We start from the raw sequence: 24,801 nt of genomic DNA on the forward strand, positions 1-24,801 counted from the left end.
TCAATTTGTCACATTTTTGCACAATTGCTTCATTGCTCAAAAGTTTGTGACCTTTTTGTTTCTTTACAAAGCCCATTGAATTGTTGAAGTTTATGCTGTACATGTAAGTATTCTTTGGCCAGTAAAGATCATTTATATACTGCAACTTTTTAAAATAAAATCTTGCAATTTTTTTGCACAATGTGACTTTAACTCTGAGCGCACTTACAGTTAGCAGGGAAAGTCAGGCTCTTGCAGCTATGATAGGCACAGAAAGCCTAGTGCTACAAAACATGTCTACTTTCTTCCAGGGACAGCACCACTCTTATCTCCAGATTGGGTGGGGTTTTGTATCTCGTTTCCATTAAAGTGAATGTAGCTCCAGTACTAAAAAAAGATGGCCACTTTTGCACCACTGTTGTCTCCAGTTAGGGTGGGGTCTGAAAATTAGCTCCATTGCAAACCACCTGAACTGGATACAAGAGTGGGGCAAAAGTGGCCATGTTTTTGTAGCGCTGGATTATGCTGCGTTTACACGTAACGATAATTGGCCCAATCGTACGATTAACGATGTCGGAGTAACTTTTTTTTTTCATAACGAGCAGCGTTTAGACTGTACGATATATCGTACGGAAAATTCATGTGCGATCTTAAGCCTATCTCATACAGTACATTGGTTAAATCGGCGAACGACTGTTCACACGGAACGATTAGCCCATTTTTTTTACGAACAACGATTTGATAACATGTTGAAAGATCAAAATGCGCGATGTATCGTTCGTCGTATGATCGTTCGCTGCGTTTACATGTACGATTATCGTTCGAATTCGATCGTTATCGCGCAAATTTGTACGATAATCGTTACGTGTAAACGCACCATTACTCTTTAATTGCAAACCACACCTGAACAAAATTGTTACTTTCTCTGGAAGAAAGTGGTGATAGTTTTGTAGGGCTGGATAACTCTTTAAGCCTATACTTAGATCTAACCAATGCAGTAGGCATTGTGTAACTGTTTGATGAATTGGTTGCAAGTACATTGCAAATACCTAACAGGTGTAAGGATTGCGGTAGAAAAGAAGCTAGTGATAAATTCCACCCAATAACTTTCTCTTCCTTTAGTCTGTTCTGACTTATCATGCAATCTAATGGCTAAGTTCAACCCCGTTTAAATTATTCATTTAATTGTTGGCTTGGGTGTTCTACCATTTTGTTATGTATAATGTTAAGTATTATATAATAAAACAAAACCAGCATTCCACTGTTTTTCTTTACTTCATTTTGATGGCATTCACCATGCAAAATTTATTCTTCTGCCAAGGTCTAGTATTTTGTAACATAGGATGATGTATATATTGACACCATTTGGGGTACATTAGTTACAGCTTTTCTAGCGGTGAGGTGACCTGCAATTAGTTCATCTCTTACATTATACATCACTATCAGGGTGGGTTCACACTACGGAATTCTCGTGGATAAACTCTGTGGAATTCCGTCGGCTGTCCACGCGCACGGCGGCGCGCCTTTCCGCCAGCTCCATAGACACCATTCTATGGGCCGGCGTATTCCGCTATCCGCTGAAAGAAGTGACATGTCACTTCTTTTGGCGGATAGTGGTATACGCCGGCCCATAGAATGGTGTCTATGGAGCCGGTGGAAAGGTGCGCCGCCGTGCGCGCGGACAGACACCGGAATTCCTCAGTATGAACTCACTATAAAGGGTATGTTCACACTGAGTAACTCAGGTGGAATTCCGCAGCGGAGCCCCCACCACAGAATCTTGCCTGCCTCAGTGTGTCAATGGGAAGACTCTCCTCCGCTCAAAGAATTGACAAGTCAAAGCTTGTCACGCAAAGCTTCACATTGACACACTAAGGCAGGCGGAATTCCGCCTGATTTGCTCGGTGTGAACATACCCTAATTATGTTGGCGTGTAGTCTATTCTAGGCCATCTTTGGTCTGGTCCCAAAGTGATTATAACAATAAGTTTAGATAAGTTATAAGCTAAGTGCCTGTCTTATGTATAATGCTGTAGTTTTCCATGCACTACTGAGCAAATACAAGTATTTTTCCATGTGTAAGAAATTCTCTATGTGCGAGCTGATTGCCAAGCTATGAAGTAGTCTTGCCTCACAGTGGTTCCTGACTTAAAGTTTGGCAGTCATATCTATATTGATGTGTGCTGCTTGTTTTGGCCTACTCTGAGCATTATGACCAATAAACTTGGTGACTTTAATAGCAGTACGTTATATAACATCCTCCTGAGTGAGCCGCACATGTTTGGTTTGCAAATAATGTGGCCTTTCACAGTTCTCATTTATCATCATGTTTTGACTTTGGGTGCAGAATGTTAAGAAAAATAGGAAAATAAATGTTTTGATATTTTACACGCCAATATTACTTATAAGAATATCATGCAGATCATGGGCCCTGAATTTTCTTATTACCTGAATCACTCCTTCTTGTCTACATGTTGCTGTTGTATTACATAATTTGATATTACATAATTTCTTTTGCAACCCTTACTAGATTTGGAATGTAATGGTGTAATGTTGCATTGATACCGCTACATTGTGTGATCACAGACTACATTAAACAATTGTTTACTTACATGTTTAGATAAGGCTCTCATACGCCCTAGACAAAAGTGAGCCACTCCTGTCTTGTAAAATACAGTGTTTTATTACTCTGTTGACCCTTACAAATAATTTTGGTTGTGTACCATCAGGTACATTGCTTTAAGTTTTTTTACATGAATAGACTGGTGCCGGTCTATTCCTGGGCACCGGCCCGGCTGAAGCACTGGAGGTGGGACCAGTGTGACAAAACCCCTCCCCACTGTATTGCGGCTCCATTAGATTGGGAGGGTGGGCCCTCTTCCAGTGCTTCAGGCTGGGCTAATGCTGTGAATAAACCAGGGCCGTTTGCAGTGGAAAGCAACACATGGATATTGGGACTAGTGATGCATGACGCACCGAAATATCAATACTACAATCGATATTCGGGGCAAAAAAACGGTTCGGTACCAAGATTTCCTGGTATCGATACTTTATATTAAGCTGCGCAGTAGCGCAGCTTAACATAAAGTATAGTGCAGAGAACACGGCCGGCGGCTAGCTGAGCGCCGGCCATGTTCTTTGTGCTGCCCGCCCAGCTCACCAGCTCTTGCTCTGTGCTGCCCGGTCCCGGGTGTCGTCGTTCCCCCGGCTCACCAGCTTCTGCTGCCCGGTCTGTGAACAGGAGCGAGGCGCTGCAAAGTAGGTCAGAGTGGGTCAGCATGCCACAATCCATGTGACACGGTCGGGGGTTAACTCACTTCCCACTAGCCAACCTCTCCTTTGCAACCCGCCGGGTCCGCCCGGGTAGGGCTGCATGCCGCTGTCACCATGGGGTGGTATTCATACTGGGCTGTGTTCCGCTGTGACTCCCGGCCCCCCGCACACAGGCCGCAGCCTCCTCACTACTTGCTCCTTGTATCTGTACATTGCCTGCTGTGTACGGAGCAGCTCGGATGCTGCTGACACTTGACAGCGGCATCTACACAGTTAAATAGCGCTGTCAAAAGTTTCAGCAGCATCCGAGCACACCAGGCAATGTACAGATACAAGGAGCAAGTAGTGAGGAGGCTGCGGCCTGTGTGCGGGGGGCGGGAGTGACCCCGGGACCGAGCAGCATGGAGCAGAAGAGGCTGAGCCAGGATGTGAAGGTTCTGCTCCACTACAGCTATTACTATCCCCAACATACTATACTAGTGCTATGGGTGAGCACTAGTATGGTATGTTGGGGGTAGTAGTTGTATGGCTGACACATAACACTAGTATAGTGTCAGCCATACAACTACTACCCCCAACATACTATACTTTGCATCTGCCATACAATTACTACCAACATACTATACTAGTGCTATGTGTCAGCCATACAACTACTACCCCAACATACTATACTGTGTCAGCCATACAACTACTACCCCCAACATACTATACTAGTGCTATGTGTCAGCCATACAACAAATACCCCCAACATACTATACTGTGTCAGCCATACAACTACTACCCCTAAGATACTATATTAGTGCTATGTGTCAGCCATAGAGCAAATACCCCCAACATACTATACTGTGCATCTGCCATACTACTACCCCCAACATACTATACTAGTGCTATGTGTCAGCCATAGAGCAAATACCCCCAACATACTATACTGTGCATCTGCCATACTACTACTCCCAACATACTATACCAGTGCTGTGTCAGCCATACAACTACTACCCCCAACATACTATACCGTGTGTCAGCCATACAACTAATACCCCCAACATACTATGCTGTGAGTCAGCCATACAACTACTACCCCAAACATACTATGCTGTGAGTCAGCCATACTACTACTACCCCAACTACTATAATAAAAACAAAAAAAGGGGGAAATATTGGCATCATAGCCTGTGTAAATACATGTTTAAATGATCATCTTCCCTAAAAAGTGTAAGTTGTAAATTAAAAGGAACATATATTGTACCTTTGTAATAGTACCGACCTGAAGAATATAGATGACATGTCAGGTATATTACATGATGAACATTGTATATGCAGTCGGGGGGTGGAGGGGCACTTTATAAAATTATTATGGGGAGGTTATACGCTAAGTATCGAAATGGTATCGAGTATCAAAATAAAAAAGTTAGTATTGGTATCGAACTCAAAAGTCTGGTATTGTGACATCCCTAATTGGGACCCTGCTATATAAAGCTCTAGTCAGACCACATGTGGAATACTGTGTCCAGTTCTGGAAACCTCACCTACATAATGATATTCATAAACTACAACGGGTCCAAAGATGGGCTACAAAGAATGATGGCTGGTCTAAATCATAAAACATATCAGGAAAGATTTAAGGAAGTACTCTGGATGGGAGGCCTTTTTTTTAATATCAAAGGAAATCAATGACATTCACTTACCTCCCCAGCTCTAGAGCTGGGACCCGCATCATGCTGCTTTGGTCCCCCATTCTCCACCCACTTCCTGGTCTCAGACGGGCCTTGAGACGTGACTTTGGCTGTAGCAGGGTCCTGCTTCTTCTGCTGAGTGGGCCTGAGATGTTACGTCTCAAGTGCTGGAGCAGTGTTAAGTGGGCTTAGCGCTGAAGCTGGGCAGGTAAGTGGCCCTACTACCCGGAGTACCCCTTTAACAATTGTTCTGTATAGTTTGAAGGGAAAGGCCAAATAAGGTTCAAGAGGACACAATCTGAGGTTAGTTGGGGAAAGATCAGAAGCAACATGGGAATATTACTTTACTTTACTGATGTGGTTCGTGCTTTTACAGTAACTAAATGTAAACATGCCTGGGATAAACATATATCTATCCTAAGATGATGATAAAGGACATAATAAAAGGGCAGACTAGATGGTCTTTTACTGCTGAAAATTTTCTGTGTTTATACTGTACTATTATGAATAAAAGTAGGCACGGCAATGAGAGCTCATGTTTCCCCTAGTTAAATTACACAACCAAAGGTCTTTGGAAAAGAAGGAGCACATGATATCCCTCATGCACAATCCTTATTAAAAGCTAAAATCTAGACAGCTGGCTGTACAGGCTAAATAAATGTCAGCCAGACCCATTGATTTTACCTGGGTCTGATGACTATATCTGCTATCAGGGATGTCAAAGGTTTGGACATGTTGGAGTTCTTTGGGAGATAAGGTGCTGCCAACATTGTCTGGTAGATCTCTTTTCCTGTTGAAACGAGAGACATACAAATGATCTCATGGTGAGCATAAAATGACAGTAGAATAAAGGCTTTTCTGTGATTGGCCCAACTTTAATTCAGAGGTGATCATTATTCCTGCACTACCTGAATACAAATATTCCAATATCTTATCCCTATAGCACTCCCCAATTTTTCCCGTCTATATAATTAAAACCCACTACCACTTTTCCTGCTGTCATGTTTCATTGCAGCTGCTGTATACATACACTACTGCATCTGAGTTATGTTACCTTTGTCAAAAACTCTATAAATAACGCATTATAGATGGAACAGGACCTATAATGTATCATGTGATGGTGCCATCTCTGACCAGCCTGTCCAGCCTTCTTCATCATTTCCCTGTAATATACACATACATATAACTCTTTACTGGGATATTTAGGGAGAGTGAGGACTGTTTACAGTACGTTGCCTTGTGATTAATGATGGTACAGAAAGAGCAGATAGAGTGAATGACAGCAGCATTTAAATGCTATTAAAAAGTCTTCCCTGGTGGTCAAATGGGTAGATCAGCTTCCCAGCAATGCGTTTGAAGGAAGCTGATTTGTTACACTTAGGGTGCATTTACACACACAGATGTATCTGACAGATTTTTGAAGCCAGAGCCAGGAACAGACTAAAAACAGGGAAAAGATCATAAATGAGATTGTAATTTCTCCCTTTTTCAAATCCATTTCTGGCTTTGGCTTCCAAAATCTCAGATAAATCTGTCTGTGTAAACACGCCATAACTGTCCAGGCCCTTGGTGATTGCCTTCAGCAGCCCCTAGTAATCAAACCCAGGTAATTTAGATCAATACTGTACATATATACTGCTTGATCCCTATGAGCAATCTAAGTTTAAAAAAAAATAATGTGTGTGTGTGTGTGTGTGTGTGTGTATATATTGAATCTTATGCCATAATAAAAGTTTAAATAACCCCCCCTTTTCCTATTTTTTTAACTTTTTTTTTAACAAATACAGTGGTGCCTTGGATTACGAGTATAATTCGTTCCCGGACTGTGCTTGTAATCCAAATCCACTCTTAAACCAAAGCAAGTTTTCCCAAAAGAAATTACTGAAATGCAGACAATTGATTCCACACCCCAAAAATAGTGAATTTATATTCTGAATAACATGTAAAACAAATGAAACAAACATTTAAAAACAGCTGAATATGTCCCATTATAAGTTACTGTACAGTATGGAAATCAGCATGTGGTGTATAATATATTATAGAGTAAGTGCAGAAACCTGAAAAACAGCCGCAATTTGTAGATACAGAATGGAACTGCAGATGCCCATAATGCAGGAGCGTAGTACAACAGGCTCGAATAGAGAAGGAGGGCTGCTGTCAGAGGTCTGTGTGGTTACATGACAGCAATAGGAAAGGGGGTATTTTCAGCATGGACCAATCAAAGCTGACAGACTGCAGGGAGCATGAAGGAATGAGCAGGGCAGATGTGGGCACAGTATAGCCGTACTCTCTGTCCAGGGAGAGAGGGGTTACAGTTATGGAGAGATTACCTCCACAGTCCTGTCCCCTGATGCAAGCCCCAATCTGAAGTGGATCTGCTATAATTTGGAAGGTGAGGGAGACTTCCTGGGTCAGAGTACAGTGCTGTAGACCCGGCTATGCATGCCAAGCCCCTCCCCCACTCGCCCTCCCGCCCAGTGCAGGGAGCTCTTAAACCAAAACAATGCTCTTAAACCAAGTCACAATTTTGAAAACTGTGAGCTCTTAAACCAAAACGCTCTTAAACCAAGTTACTCTTAAACCAAGGTACCACTGTAATTATATTTACATATTTGAATTGCCCTAACTATGAAATTATCACACTCCTGATCTTGCATGGTATACAGCTTAAATGCAAAAAACGCAAAAGTTTAGAATTGCAGATATTTGGTCACATCCAGGAAACACTTTAATAAAAAGTGATCAAAAAGTCGCATATATGCAAGCAAGATACTGATTAGGAAGTACAGATCATGGTGCAAAAAGCCCCATAGACCAAAAATAAGAGCTTTATAAGGATCCTAATCAAGCATTTTTTAAACGCATTTATTTTTTTAAAACGTTAAGACAAAAGTTAATTTTTTAAAACAGTAAAATAGAATTAAAGTTATATAAACTACCAATGGTAATCATACTGATAGATAATATGTCAGTCAAAGTACACTTGGTGTCACAAAAATAAGAGCTCACATGGTTCTGCAGGTGAAAGAACAAGCACTATTGCATTTTCAACATGAGATAAAGTGCAAAAATGGAAATGGGTTTTCCTGTCTCAACTAACATAGTTAAACTTGTAAGGGGTATCAAAATAAATATAAAAAGAAAAAAATAAGTTAATCACAATGTAGACCATGAATAGGACTAATATTGTGACATAGATATAGAGCTGGTAACAGCCGAAAAAAACTTTATCCAGCAGCATGGAGGAAATCCAGTGCTCCAGGCCTCCATGAGTTCTGAATTCAGTAGCATAGAATTCTGGTTATGACTGCTGGCAAATACAATTCTAGGGTTTTCTATTTGGAGGTTAAATGTATTTTGGCAGCTAGTAGGATGAGCTGCATAAGTTTAAAGAGAATGTATCACCTACATTTTGTTTTTCTGATTAGAGACAAATATTGAAGGACAGAGCCCATAGGGGATAGCGTCAGTCTGCTGCCACCGCACCTATTCCACGGAGCAACGGCAGCAGATCGCTGCTATCATTGTTGTTTGTCTTTCACCATGTTGAAAGACAAACTACAGCAATGATCAGCCGATATCGTTCATGTCGGCTGATCATTGCCTTCTATTACATGGGACAGTTATCGGCCTTAAGGGCCCTATTACATGGGATGATAATTATCTGCCCTGTCAGGCACAAGCAACCAGAGATCACCTTTGTGGAATAAAGACCACAATCAGACGATAAGCAGACCATCTGTTGATCACCAAGTTTAAAAATCATCGGCCACCAACCATGCATCACTCAATGTAATAGGAGGTGTGTGGTCGGCGGACAATGAAAGTGTATAAACAATAATAAAGTTACATACTTACCTGTCCACGCTCCCCAGTGTGCTCCTAGCTTCTCCCCACTCACCGTAGCTCCCACTGGTACGTCTGAAGCCATCTGTGCAGTGACAGACTGCTCAGCCAATCAATTGCCGTGAAACTTGATTTAAACAAAAGGTCATTGTGTTCTGATGGCACATTTCCTTAAAAAATGGCATGGGGAGAAAGCGGGTGGCTGCCGGACATTGTGGCATCGTGCCACACCCTCTAAAAGGGGAAACATATAAGGCAGGGGTAGGGAACCTTGGCTCTCCAGCAAAACCTACAACTCCCTTCAAGCCTGGACAGCCAACGCTTTAGCTTTGGCTGTCCAGGCTTGATGGGGGTTGTAGTTTCGCAACAGCTGAAGAGCTGAGGTTCCCTACCCCTGATATAGGGGATTCCATAGGGTAAATTGCATACAACATGTTGATAGCAGGAGGCAATTGGAGATCCTCCTCACACAGAAGCTGCAAACACGTACTGTTTGCAGCAGATTTCATGCTGAGATTTTCACAGTAAATGCTACTGCAATACTGATTACTATTAAAGTCTATGGTACTCCGCTGCAAGAATATAGTGCCATAGACTTTTAAAATGTAACTATTTTGCTGCTTTGATGTTAAAAATAACTAGAGCATGGGTCTCCAAACTGCAGCCCTCCAGCTTTTGCAATACTTCATTTCCCATCATGCCTGGACAGCCAAATCCAAAGCTTTAGCTGTCCAGGCATGATGGGAATTGTGGTTTTGTAACTGCTGAAGGGCCGCAGTTTGGAGACCCATGAACTAGAGCATGCTAACCTGTCCGCGCTTCCCCTGCACACTCCTGCTTGCTTCTCTGTGTTCCCTGCTAGTGACAGCACGCTCAGCCAATCGCTGTGCTATCCCACCGCATTTAGTGGCAGAGTGGGAAACCTGGAGAAGCAATTAGGAGGGCTGGTGCCCCTGGAGATCCTTTATGGAATCCAGTTTAAAGTGACTGTACCACCAGGCCCAGGCTGAAGCACTGGAGGCGGGCTGACCCACCCTTAGTGGGAGGAAACCCTAGCCCCTCTATGATAGGGTTCCATTCTAATGGAGTCACGTCATGGAAGGGCTGGGGTTTCTTCCCACTAAAGGTGGGTCGGCCCGCCTCCAGTGCTTCAGCCTGGGCCTGATGGTACAGTCACTTTAAGGTATGCCACTGGACTGAATATATACGGTAATGTTTGCCTAATACGTACCCCTTGACTGTATTATCACACCCTTCACCTGATATTGTTGTGAATATTTGTGTTTAAGCCAATGAGAGATAATTTAAGGGGAATAAGATTATATTTCTGGGGTTCAATTAAAATAATTTATGTCAAAAGTGTGAAAGAAGATGTTCACACGGTATTGCCACATGCTTAAAATTATTTTTTCCACAATTGTTTTTTTTTTCCAATTCAACACAAAAACTGTTTTTATTTTTTGTAAATTTTTGTTTTCTTTTGCTTCTAGGTAACACTTGTGGAGTGATGTAATGGCTTGCCTCACAATGACTGAAATAACTGCAGTTCCTACTGTTCACCCAAGTGGAGATGCTCAGTTAAGTTCAAGTGCCTCCAAGCCCAGTGAACCAGGATTCCACATTTTCCTGTACCATGCTTTGTTCACAGGAGATGGGGATTACCTTACATTGCCCCCAGGAGAGTATATTGCAGAGGAGATATGTATCACTGCTGCCAAAGCATGTGGTAAGTGTTTTCTTTCGGTTTTGGCTTTTGTGAACCAGCCTATGATGTTGTATTTATGCATCTACTGCTTTGTCAACACCCCAAGGTGCCCAAAAATATACGCAAAAGGGTTAAAGGGGTTATCCAGTGCTAGAAAAACATGGCCCCTTTTCCCCCACTCTTGTCTCCAGGTCAGGTGTGGTTTGCAATTAAGCTCCATTTACTTCATTGAGCTGAGTTTCAAACCCCACCCAATCTGCAGACAAGAGTGGGGGAAAAGGGGCCATGTTTTTGTATCACTGGATAATCCCTTTAAAGAGGATGTACCATCAGGTACATCCTTATTAATATGACCCACGGATAGAACGATGCCGTCACGGGGAAGCCGATGCTGCGGTCCGTTTTCTGAACCGTGACCTTGTTTCCGTGTACGGCGCCGCTCTATCCACGGGTACCGGGCCGGGGCTGAAGCACTGGAGGTGGGCCGGCCCACCCCTAGTGGGAGGGAATTCCCCCTCCCCTCTATGACGCGACTTCATTAGGTTCAATGGAGCCACGTCATAGAGGGGCGGGGGTTTCCTCCCACTGGGGACAGGCTGGCCCGGTACCCATGGATAGAACGGCACTGTACACTGGAACCGGGCTGCAGTTCTAAAAACAGACCGCAGCATCGGCTTCCCCGTGACGGCGCCGTTCTATCGGTGGGTCATATTTAGGAGGATGTAACTGATGGTACATCCTCTTTAAGAGTCACATTTAACACCAATACCTTAAAGTGTAACTGTCATTTCAGGGCCATTTTTTTTGAAAACATTAAATATCAACAGTTCAAGCGATTTTAAGAAACTCTGTAATAGGTTTTATAAACCAAAAGAGTTTCCTTCTGGACTGAAAAAGCAATCTCCCAGCCTCCCCCCCTCACTGCAGAAGAAGCAGGATTTCTCTGTCCATTATGTGGCTATGGAGAGGGGAGGGGCTGTTAGGAGTGACTGAGCATGGAGCAGTCTTGCAAAGCACAACACCCTGCAATCTTCTCTCAGTAAGTTCATAGATAAGCACTGACCTTTCTGACCCCTGAATCCAGCGTTTTAGGTGCCCAGAGAGTCTACAAACAGCTGACCTTCATGTCACCTCTTCCTGCTCCCTCATCTCCCTCAGCCCCTCCCCCCTTCATAGGCTTACAATGGGGAGAGCAGAGCCCGTCTTCACTGGCTTCTCTGTAATGAAGACGTGTTTGCCTCATAATGCACAGATAAGAAGTCAGGGGGGGAGGCTGGGAAATTGCTTCTTGAGTACAGAAAGAGGCTTTTTTGGCTGATAAAACCTATTACAGAGTTTCTTAAAATCGCTTATACTACTGATTTCTGCAATAAAAAAAAATGACAGTTAAGCTTTAAAGTCCCCAACTTAAATTGAATCAATATTAATTATTTATTGTCTTGTAAAATATAAAATCTTTTACTAGAGAACAAAAGAACAGAACAGTGCTATGTTGCCTCCCAATGTTTTGAGGCATTCTGTCCATTAAGAGCTGTCAAAGAATTCGAAGGACTCATTTATTAATTCAGTGCTACTTCCCTTGGCCCTCACACTAAATTTGCTCTTCTTTTTAAGGCTAGTGAAATTGCCCATACAGTTTCAATAGCTGTTGCCTGAACATTCAATTAGCTGACAGCTATTTTTCCAAAAAACTACACCGCCACAACTACACCAGATAACCCGCTTATAGCCATCGAGGTATAGAAGGACAAGAACATGAGCACCTAAGTGATGGGATTAGTAGTTTCTCCCCGGGAAGGAGAAAAATTGACCTGGATGGTGCCAGGGCGTAGATCCTGTTTCCACCCTATCCTTTAGATTCTTTAATATCTTACTACATTTGGAAAATGCCCCAAAATAAGCTTTTCTACACTTTAGGTCACAGGGAGGTATGGGTACTTGACTTGAGTTAATATTATGAAGCTACCACCCTCAGTAGACCTATTGATTGGATTAGGAAATCTGACCACAAACTTGGACAGACATTAAGGAACCCCTTTCTCCTGTAGTATTGAGGTCCCTAATGGTGCATTTACACAGACAGATTTATCTGACAGATTTTGGAAGCCAAAGCCAGGAATGGATTTGAGACCTGTTCTCTGTTTATAGTCTATTCCTGGTTTTGGCTTAAAAAATCTGTCAGATAAATCTCTCTGTGTAAACGCACCATTATCTTCGCTGACTATTCTCTAAATTGGTTGCCAACGATTTCTGACCCTCCCACAAAACATACTCTTGACACCTGGCTTGCACACAGGGACTCTGTTGCTCCTTATCCCTCTCCTCTATTCTGTCTCTCTGACCCTCTCCACATGCATGCTGCTGTGTCAGACACAGCCATGCTTAGCAACTCCTTCCAAACAAATTTTCCACCCAACTTTGTCTTAATTGATGGGTCCTTTACATCTCAGGCTTACTGGGATATGCAAGAAGACCTTCCTTAAAGGCGAGCTCCGAATAAGAAAAACTTGTTTTCTATTAAAAGTACATTAAAAGTTAAATATATGTGTCTATACAATGTATTACCGTATCTGTGCGGTTCTGCCACACTAGTTGGTGATAGAAATCCAGGAAGTGAAAAAAAATGGCCCCTGTGCAAATCCACATTGTCCCCTGCTCCTTCTGCAAATCTTCCATGCCTCTATCTCACATTGTGTGTGTTTGCTGAGATCAGGCTGATGATGCAGACGGGGCAGGGCGTGATTTCCCAGGAGGCTTGGCTGGATCCCCCAATCCCCTGAGTGATTCACCATCTCTGACCAGCTAGAAGCAGGTGCAGAAGTGTGCAGTGAAATTAGGGCTGTGTTCACACATGTTGGAGTGTCATTGCAGTACTGCAGCGTATTCACAAAAATGAACTGGAGAGAATGGAACGGCTGCACATCCCATCTATGGCTGATACTAATGCCGCTAGGCCTATATTAAAAATCAACACCAGAGTGTCTGTATATGAATTGATCAAGCCATATTGCCCCGTGTACCACCGCGCATGTCCTCTGCTCCACACGGGTCCCTACGCTAACTCCACACCGTGTCGGTCAGCGACCGCCAACCCCGCAAAGCGTGCACGTGCAGGGAAGGGAGGCCATGGAATGGCCCTGCAACCCCAATGTCACAGGACCAGACCCAAAAAGCCCCACCAAAACCCGGCCAGCACCACCGGCGGGGAAGGCTGCCCCCAAACGACACAAGTATGGATATGGTATTACACTTACCATTGCTGCTCTCACAGAATGGGGAAGACATAGGGTCCAGACATGTGAGCACAGGCATATCCTGCTAATTTTGGTCATGTGGGTCTTATAAAGGAGTGCTAGCTGTTCAGAGAGGGAGAACTGTGAAACACGAACTGGAGAGAATGGAACAGCTGCACATCCCATCTATGGCTGATACTAATGCCGCTAGGCCTATATTAAAAATCAACACCAGAGTGTCTGTATATGAATTGATCAAGCCATATTGCCCCGTGTACCACCGCGCACGTGCACGATTTGCGGGGTTGGCGGTCGCTGACCGACACGGTGTGGAGTTAGCGTAGGGACCCGTGTGGACCAGTGGTACACGGGGCAATATGGCTTGATCAATTCATATACAGACACTCTGGTGTTGATTTTTAATATAGGCCTAGCGGCATTAGTATCAGCCATAGATGGGATGTGCAGCGGTTCCATTCTCTCCAGTTCGTGTTTTACAGTTCTCCCTCTCTGAACAGCTAGCACTCCTTTATAAGACCCACATGACCAAAATTAGCAGGATATGCCTGTGCTCACATGTCTGGACCCTATGTCTTCCCCATTCTGTGAGAGCAGTAATGGTAAGTGTAATACCATATCCATACTTGTGTCGTTTGGGGGCAGCCTTCCCCTCCGGTGGTGCTGGCTGGGTTTTGGTGGGGCTTTTTGGGTCTGGTCCTGTGACAATGGGGTTGCAGGGCCGTTCCATGGCCTCCCTTCCCTGCACGTGCACGCTTTGCGGGGTTGGCGGTCGCTGACCGACACGGTGTGGAGTTAGCGTAGGGACCCGTGTGGACCAGAGGACCTGCGCGGTGGTACACGGGGCAATATGGCTTGATCAATTCATATACAGACACTCTGGTGTTGATTTTTAATATAGGCCTAGCGGCATTAGTATCAGCCATAGATGGGATGTGCAGCGGTTCCATTCTATCCAGTTCGTGTATTCACAAAAATGATGCAGGACACAAATTATAGTAAACGGCAGAGAGGATCAGAGCCTTATTGTGGGGCTCATCTTCAACGATAACAGAAGCTTGATCATAATATGTGCGTGGAATTGAAAAGAAAAAAAAAATTCTAAAAGTTCTTTACTTTATTCCAATATCTGTGTTACAGGTAGAGAATACAGAATGCTGTGTGGTGTTACAGGTAGAGAATACAGTGCTGTGTGGTGTTACAGGTAGAGAATACAATTGGCTGTGTGGTGTTACAGGTAGAGAATACAGTGTGCTGTGTGGTGTTACAGGTAGAGAATACAGCGTGCTGTATGGTGTTACAGGTAGAGAATACAGTGTGCTGTGTGGTGTTACAGGTAGAGAATACAGTGTGCTGTGTGGTGTTACAGGTAGAGAATACAGTGTGCTGTGTGGTGTTACAGGTAGAGAATACAGTGTGCTGTGTGGTGTTACAGGTAGAGAATACAGCGTGCTGTGTGGGGTTACAGGTAGAGAATACAGCGTGCTGTGTGGTGTTACAGGTAGAGAATACAGCGTGCTGTGTGGTGTTACAGGTAGAGAATACACCGTGCTGTGTGGTGTTACAGGTAGAGAATACACCGTGCTGTGTGGGGTTACAGGTAGAGAATACACCGTGCTGTGTGGGGTTACAGGTAGAGAATACACCGTGCTGTGTGGGGTTACAGGTAGAGAATACACATGCTGTGTGGTGTTACAGCTAGAGAATACACCGTGCTGTGTGGGTGGGACCACACTGAATTATTTGCAGTAATTTAGGATTGCATTAACACAATGAAACTGCAATGTGTGAACACAGCCTAGATGTTCTGCAACAGCTTTGGGCGGAGAATAGTCAGGGTGGAGGACTGTGATGAACAGCTGAGGGAAAGCATTGCATTCTGGAACCTGTAGTACTGTGTACAACTGATAAACCAGGAAATGCAGAAACACAAAACAGAACAAACCCCCCAAAACAAATGGATTTTTGGTAGTTTCAAAAAAATGGAATAGATAGGTAAGTAATGCTTTATGCTTCTGCAGAAGTTTCATTTTTTTTAACCTCTACCTGGAGTTCCCCTTTAACTAATTATCGTTACCTACTCCCCTTTCAATCTTTTACCTTTACCTCCCACCTAAACTGAGACCATACCTCTTAAAGGGGTTATCCAGCGCTACAAAAACATGGCCACTTTTCCCCCTACTGTTGTCTTCAGTTCAGGTGCGGTTTGCAATTAAGCCCCATTTACTTCAAAGGAATTGAGTTTCAAAACCCCACCCAATCTGGAGACAACAGTAGGGGGAAAGTGGCCATGTTTTTGTAGCATTGGATAACCCCTTTAAGAAAAGTTTTCTCTCACTACCCACCAAAAATTCCTCTCCCCAGTTTACTCTTATTGCCAATGGAGTCTCTCATAATAAAGTTTACATCTCTCTGGGAAAGAGATCTCAAAGTTAATCAGAATGAGAGGCATCTCTCTCATATAACTTTTCTATAAGTGCCACTAAATATAGGGAAAGATGAAACGCAATATCCAGTTGATGTATTTTGCTATGTTTTTTTTTCCTGGGCAGTTTAGTGTTTTTCAGCGCATGTGCAGTTTTTTTTTGGAAATCACAGCAGGCACGAGCATTCAGTAAGGACATATGCTATTTAAGAAAGTGTGCTTGTAAAACCGCTAAATAAACCTAAAAACGTGTCAGCATCACAACTGTAGCAGCATCAGGTAATGGTGTTTAACAAATATTGTGAAATACCTGGTACAGAAACTAATTGCTTAATCTGATTCTAACCTTTATCAGGCAATTGCCTCTCTATGAAAATATCTGTGTATGGCATAATACCTCAATGCCTAGTTGTTTCTAAATCTTTGTGATTTTGATGACCTCGATACCGTAACAGAATGGGATGACATGGTTTTTATGTTTTTTCTTTGAAGGTTGTTGATTTCATAATTAATGTATGAGAAATTACACTAAAAACTAAATAAAAACAAAAGTACATAAATAATTGTAATAATTTATATAATTGACAATCTCACTGCGAGTATGGAAGCTCATTGAAAGTGACAGGAAAGGACCTGCAGCGGATTTAGGCTGCGGATCCGTTACACACCCTTAGGCTGGGTTCACACAGTATATTTCAGGCAGTATTTGGTCCTCATGTCAGGTCCTCATAGCAACCAAAATCAGGAGTGGATTGAAAACACAGAAAGGCTCTGTTCACATAATGTTGTAATTGAGTGGATGGCTGCCATTTAATGGCAAATATTTGCTGTTATTTTAAAACAACGGCTGTTATATTGAAAAAATGGCATTTATTTACTGTTATATGACTGCCATCCACTCAATTTCAACGTTGTGTGAACAGATCCTTTCTGTGTTTTCCATCCACTCCTGGTTTTGGTTGCTATGAGGACCAAATACTGCCTGAAATATACTGTGTGTGAACCCAGACTCAAACTGAAAAAAGTTATTTGCACAGTGAAATTGATAAACAAACTGACATTTTGTCTGTGTTCCTCAAGTCCGTATGATTACAAAGATATGCAGTTTATATAACTATTATTTTATATGACTGCTTTTAAAAAAAATGAAAACTTTTTTTCAAAGATAAATATATTTATAATTGCTCTATTATGATCCTTATAATGCTTTTATTTTTTGTTCTATGGGGATATTTGATCATGATCTGTACTTTTTTTTTTTTTTTTTTTTTTTTGGGTGTCTTGCTTGTGTAAATGTGACATTTTGATAACTTTTTATTCCCTTTTTCTGGGATGTTATGTGACAAAAAAAATCAGTAATTTTGCTCTTCAGCTGATTACTGTGAGAGATCAGCATTGTTATAATTTAATAGTTTGGGCTACTCTGCACATAGCAATATTTTTAAATATTTTTTTTATTTAAAAAAAATCGGAAAAAGTGGTATGGATATATATAATAGTCATGTCGCAACATCAGAATTTTATAGCGACTCTGTACCCCACAATCTTTCTCCCTAAACTTTTGATACCTTTGGCTATCTGCTTTTAATCCAAGATTTGTCGGCAGGTGATGCAGTTATTGTCCTAAAAACTTTTAAACTTGCAGCCCTGTGTCAAATTGGTGTGTCCTTGAGTGTCTATGCCCTAGGCTTGCACCGCCCCTCCGTCCCTCCTCTCCACCCTCTTCACCTTGAGGAATGCCTCAGGCAGGATTTCTTCTATTCATCACCTGCACATTAAAAACAGCTGTCCGACAGTACAAGCTGTTTAGGGGGGTACAGAGTTGCAGAGATACCAATACCAACTTTTTTATTTCGATACTCAAAACCATTTTGATAATTAATAATGCAAAAAAAAACCAAAAACATAATACGTCTGACTATTACAATGATTCAAATAGGTCCATACTATTACAATGATAGTCATCATAAAAAAAACTTGACATGTCACTGAGTGTGTGTGTGTGTGTGTGTTTGTGTGAGAAAGCGAGCAGCGAATACCAGGGAATCCTGATACTGAACCCTTTTTCTTGCCCTGAGTATTAATAGTAATACTTATATTTTGGTGCATCACTAATATAAACCTTTTTTATTTTTTAGCACTCTTTTGTAACTCCCTAGGGGACTACTATAAGTAACACCATGATTGCTCATATGGATCAATGCAGCACATATGTACTGCATTGACCCATAAAATCTCCACTCAGTTGTTAGGGGCTTCTGAAGGCAGCCTCTAACAATTGCTAAATACAGGAAGCCCAGGAGGCAGAGAAGAGGACCTAGGCTGCCTGTAGAACGAATCAGCTTCTCACGACCACAGGGAAAGCTAATCCTTTTGGTGGCACCCAGCTACTGATGGCAGGCAGGGGGGTGCCTGGTAGAGAGAGGGGTCGCATTGTGACACACTCCCCCCCCCCCCCCCATTGTCACCCCAACGTAAATGTTGTGGGTTATCTAGTGCTACAAAATTATGGTCATTTCTTCCACAGATAACACAACTTTTGTCTCCAGTTCAGGTGTCCCAAACTGGAGACGAGTGGTGTTATCTCTGGAAGAAAGTGGCCAAGTTTTTGTAGTGCTGGATAACCCCTTTAGGGTGCGTTCACATGTACAGGATCTGTAGCAGATTTGATGGCGCAGATTTGAAGCTGCAGATTCAAAGCAAATCAATTCTAGGCCATCAAATCTGCTGCAGATTCAAATCTGCGCCATCAAATCCGCTGCAGATCGTGTACATGTGAACGCACCCTAAGGGTACAAACCCACACACCGTATACGCAGCAAATACGCAACAAATACGCAGCAAATACGCAGCAGTTTGATGGTGAAGATTTAATGCTGAGTTCAGTTATTTAGATCTAATCTGCTGCGTTTTTGTTGCGTATTTGTTGCGTTTTTGCTGCGTATTCGCTGCGTATCGCAGCAGTAAATACGCTGTGTATACGGTGTGTGGGTTTATACCCTAAAACATTTTCTTTCGGTGCTTTAATTGAACTTTCTTCTGAGCAGCAGAGATCAAGGCAAAGATCAACTGGCACTGGTGCATGCTACATGATCCAGAGTACACTGACAAAGGCTCTGGGCTTGGTATGCAGCCTTGAAAACTGTGTGCGGAAGCCAAATTCTTGTTTAACCTAAAATGCATAAACTACACATTTTCTATCCTAAATTGCTATTTTAAAAATCCTCTGTTGGCTTTGTTCAACATTAGGTTATATTTTATTATTTTTCCCCTTAAAAACAGGTGTGTGCAGGTCACGCGTAAGTTGTTTTAGCCTGCCACATGAAATCCCGATTTAGGCTTTATTCCCATGCTGCATGCCCAGTCCATATACATAATAGGGTGAAATGGAACGGATTACTCAAACTCAAAGATTTATGCTGTTTCAGAGCTCCCGGCATCATAATGATACATGATGCCAGGAGCTCTGAAACAGCATAAATCTTTGCACTACTGTACTGACAGAGCCACACAGCCGTGCACGGAATGTGGGAATAAGGCCTTATTTTTCTCCTCAGTGGGGCAGCCACTATTTCAATGCAGTAAAAGGGGGCTTGAAGTAGAAAATGTCTGTCTCTGCACATATATCTGCCCTTGTAGAACAATTAGCAAACATTAAAAAGTAAAATTAGGATATGGAAGCAACCTCATCTACCAATTAAAAAACAACTCAAACTATCACAAATGTACTATTTTGTGCTGTGTGTTATCTTAAAAGAGTATTCCGGAGAAAGAAATTTATTTATTTTTACATTTCTTTAATAACTTTGTAATATAATTTTATTAAAGAAAATTTTTAAAAATGTTTTAATTGACTAGCAGCAGTAAGGGGCGACACAGGCCCTTTTCTGACACCTGGGGCTATGCTGGCAAATGCAGGGGCTGACACCTGGGGCTATGCTGGCAACTACAGCTTCAGAAACCCTGGTCCAGACGCAGGGCTGTATTAGATGGCCCTATTCCTTCCTGTTAGATTGGCGCTCACTTACTGAGCCTGTAAAACTTCTTGATTGTTTGACAAGAGCACGTCCATGGTTAGCAATGTCTGTGTAGCCCTTGCCCTTAAACTGTATTTACCTCTCCACAGCCCCTGGTGTCCTTCTGCCCTCTGCTCGCTTCCCTTAGCTTCCGTTGTAGCTTCATAGCGGGTCACTTAACTGACAGGCCGCTCAGCCAATCACTGGCCGGGACCGCCACGGCCAGTGATTGGCTGAGCGGCCTGTCAGTTCAGAGATCGGCTCTGAAGCTACTCTGGCTGCTCCGGCAAGCAGAGGGCGGAAGGACACCTGGGGCCGTGGAGAGGTAATGTATACAGTTTATTTTTTTTGTACACAGTCATCAACCTTCGACCATACATCACAATGCTTACCCAGCGGCCGAGAACCAAAAGACACGATCCGCCGATAATGATTGTCATTTGCTTATCATTGTGTCTGTTACACAGAGCGATAATCTGCTGAATCTCCTGATTCACCCGATTATCACTCAGTGTAATAGGGCCCTTAGATATTGTTAATGCTGGGCCTCCCTTAAAGTAGAGCTCCAGTTGGGAAGTAAAAAATGAGGGGAAAATAAAAACAAGTTATAGTCAACTGTCCCCGGCCTGCACAGAGCCGTATCCTGCTTCTAGACCCTGCCAGCTACGTCATAACCCGGCTGACGGATGCCTCACTCAGCCAGTCAGTGACTGGGACGAGACACTGCTGCAGTCACTGATTGGCTGAGCGGGCTAAATACCACCAGCCTGTTATTTGGATTTTGGGTCGTGACATACCAGGAACCGGGGAGAATATGACAGCCAGCGGAGTCCAGGAGCTCCGTGATGCAGCGCATTGTGGGCTCGGGGACCGGTAAGCATATTGTGCATATTGCATATAACTTTGGGAGGGCGATACAATACCAAATTTTCGCCTTTCGACTTCTCCTTTAAGAAGTGTCACAAGTCCTTACAGACCCCAAATACCAGTCAATGGGTTTAGTGGGATCCATTTGAATAGCAATACCAATTTCCAGCAAAGCTGTTGACCCTAATATGAGCAGATTCATTATTGCTCCAGAAAATAATTTTATTTGTTATAACTTTTTTTCTGCCTTGTCCCTGGAAATATGCTGGTAATTTTGAAAAGGCCAATCTACATTTTTATCTCATTTAGAAAAATGGTTTGCTTCCCTTTTTAGAAATAAAATATGTTGTGCTTTTGTTTCACTTCAGTTAGTCCAAACTTCAATTTCATTTCTCATAATTGTGTACTTTTGTTATTGGTTTCAGCTTGAAAGTAAAAGTGCTTCTTAGAGAAAGGCCAGTAATGATGGAATTAGTCTGTTCTCATGGTCAGGTTTCACTTGAGATTCGTCTGCAGCCCAAATACAAATCCTGAAAACATCAGCCCATGAATGGTGCGTGTGCCAAATGTGTTTTGAAAGATCTTCAGCTTCAAAATAAGCTAAATTGCTATAAAGACAAGGCTATTGAGATATAATATACCGTGTTTCCCTGAAAATAAGACAGTGTCTTACATTAATTTTTGCTCCCACAGATGCACTATGTCTTAGGGCAGCGCGCCTTTCCGCCAGCTCCATAGACACCATTCTATGGGCTCACTGATTCGCATTCCGAAACCCTTTTTTCCATAAAGAATTCAAAATTATTGTTGAACTAAAAAAATTAACATTTATTATATACTGTACAGTAGTTGTCATCACAAACCAGCATAACCAGACATAACTCTGCTGGGGGTCTTACGTTCGGGGGATGCCTTATTTTCAGGGAAATGCCTTATTTTAAGCTATACTGTAAATCCTTTACAATGCCTTATTTTCGGAGGAGGTCTTATTTTCGGGTAAACGGTATATGTATTTAGCAATTTATGCCTTTGCTTGTGTACCTTTTTCTTAATCTATACTATACGGATAGATTCGCACTGGACGATCCATGATCCGGCAGCATTTGAGGCCCACAGAGGTCCCGCACAGCGAGTCAGTGACTGCGGCGGGGCCGTGCACTGATTGGCTGCACAAAGCCTTAGGGTACTGGGAGCCTCAGATGCGGTCGGATTGTGGAACAGGTAATGTATCATCCTGGCGGCAGGAGGTTAATGGGGCCGGGACTTACATGCATTGTCATCCTTCTGCGAGTATGTAATCACTTTGGAAGTGACAGGAGAGGTATCTGCAGTGGATTTCGCTGCAAACTCGCAGCGTGAAATTCGCTGCAGATACATCCAGTGTGAATGTATCCTAAGGCTGTATTCTCACATATGCACCTCGAATTGGAGGTGGCATCGGAGATCATGCCATCCGGAAGCTTTTGGGTATTCACTGTGCTGCCCAATGCCCTACTGCGTTGCCCTACTTGTTTAGGTTAAAATCTGACCATGGCATGTAAATGGTTAATCTACCAGGAATAGAGCTTTCTCGCACAATCCCTACACTAGGACATACGCCACCTTATTCTAGACCAGCTGTAAAAAGGATGCAGACAAGAAAAAGAACCCTTAATAACCAATGTAGAAAGGTGCATCTGCAATTGTTAAGAAGTTAATAGCTGACAGTAAAGGTATCTGTCATTTAGTTATTTAGCTGCTGTGTTCTTGTTGGTGCACATTGTTAGGTTGCTGGTCTCGCTGGATGCAGTCTTCCCCGCTGACAGCGCTGTGTTTCCATGGCAACCATAATGCGGTGCACTTTGTATTCAGTTGTTGAATGGCTGGGAACTTAAACTGTTCCAAAGTAAATCACGAAAATACGAGACTGACAGTCTGGTTTAAGCTCCATTTGAAGTCTAGCTGTCGCCTGTCTGGGGGTTGGTCAGTGACTGCTTAGAGCTGCAATGTAGTTTAAAGCGACTCTGTACCCACAATCTGTCCCCCCCAAACCACTTGTACCTTTGGATAGCTGCTTTTAATCCAAGATCTGTCCTGGGGTCCGTTCGGCAGGGTATGTAGTTATTGTCATAAAAACAACTTTTGATCCGGCAGTGCTGTGTCCAACGGCCGGGGCTTACATTTGTATATGCATTAGGCTGGCACCACCTCTCCGTCGTTCCTCCCCACCCTCCTCATCATTAGGAATGATCCAGGAACATTTACTGCTGTTTGAGCTTTGCACAGGTGTATTAACGATCCAGCCCATGTTCATTATACACACAGGTGGGGAATAGGAAGCAATCTGCCTGGAGCATTCCTAATGATGAGGAGGGTGGGGAGGAAGGACGGAGAGGTGCTGGATTAAAAGGGGTTTTTAGGACAATAACTGCATCCCCTTCCGAACGGACCCCAGGACAGATCTTGGATTAAAAGCAGCTATCTGAAGGTACAAGCGGTTTGGGGGGTCAGACTGTGGGTACAGAGTCTTTTTAAATCTTCATCAGGGCTGGTGCCGTGTTTGTATGCTTTGTTCCTTAACCCCTTGGCAGCCTGTTTTGGCCTTAAAGGGAACCTGTCACCCCCCGTGCCGGGGTGACAGGCTCCCGACCCCCCGTTAGAGCCCCCTATACTCACCTAATCCCAACGGGTCCCGCTTCTGGAGGTGGTCGGGTGATGAAGATCTCAGCCGCTGCAGCCCGGCGCGCGCGCTGAGAGATGAGTCCAATACCCATAGAGAATGACGGAGCGCTGGACTCTCCTGTCATTCTCTATGGGTGTTGGACTCATCTGAGGAGCGCGCGCCGGGCTGCAGCGGCTGAGATCTTCATCACCCGACCACCTCCAGAAGCGGGACACGACGGGATTAGGTGAGTATAGGGGGCTCTAACGGGGGGTCGGGAGCCTGTCACCCCGACACGGGGGGTGACAGGTTCCCTTTAATGCCCAGGGCCTTTTTTTTTTGCAAATCTTACCTGTCTCTCTTTATGTAGTGAAAACTCTGCGAAGCTTTTAATTATTGCGGTTATTCTGAGACAGTTTTTTTTTGTTACATATTCCTCTTTATGTTTGTGGTATATTTTGTTTCATACATTTAAATTTATGTTTCTTTATATTCAAATTCTCTTTTCCTAAGAAAGATAGTCATGCCACATAAACTAATTATTACTGCATCTAAAAGAAAAAAGAGCAAAGGTAGTGGAGCTCACTATACTAATACAGTACCTGAGGTCAATGTTCAACCCAGTACCCAGGGTAGAGGAGTATAAGAAAAGTATAAATAAATAAATATGACCAATCCTCTAAGGTACGTAACTAAATGGATATAATTAAATAAAACACAAATAATTAAAATACATACAACATAATAGAGTATATATGGATGTATATACCATAGGGCCCAAATGGTAACTGAAAATGTTAAAAATAGTTCATAGAAAAGCTGCAAATGCGCTCACTAGTTCACAGTTATCTTGAAGATGTTATTGCAACGTCTTTTATCAATATTTCAATGTTTAAAATCTGTGAATAGCATAGTCTCGTTGTTTAAAAAATTAAATTATTACTGCAACATCTACAACATTTCCACAGAATTTAGATCAACACCCGTATAAAAATTAAATATCTTTATTAACGACATTAAATATACAAAAAAAAATAAACAAGAGGCAATTCCAAACATGAAATCTTCCAGACCGTGTAATTAGAATCGGGTTCAAAGAAGTTTTGTGCAACAATAGCGGTCAAAA

At 42.8% G+C, this 24,801-nt stretch overlaps 1 protein-coding gene across 1 annotated transcript in view; it reads left to right on the forward strand.

Moving 5' to 3' along the window:
- Positions 1–24,801, forward strand: part of JAK2 (Janus kinase 2) — a 173,149-nt gene that overhangs the window by 36,074 nt on the left and 112,274 nt on the right. The window contains exon 2 of the mRNA XM_069961926.1: positions 10,261–10,496. Within this exon, the coding sequence (XP_069818027.1) occupies positions 10,283–10,496 (214 nt within the window). The 5' untranslated portion in view covers positions 10,261–10,282. The remainder of the gene's footprint in view (positions 1–10,260; positions 10,497–24,801) is intronic.

Source organism: Dendropsophus ebraccatus, chromosome 3 (genome assembly GCF_027789765.1).
Source record: "Dendropsophus ebraccatus isolate aDenEbr1 chromosome 3, aDenEbr1.pat, whole genome shotgun sequence".
NCBI lineage: Eukaryota > Metazoa > Chordata > Amphibia > Anura > Hylidae > Dendropsophus > Dendropsophus ebraccatus.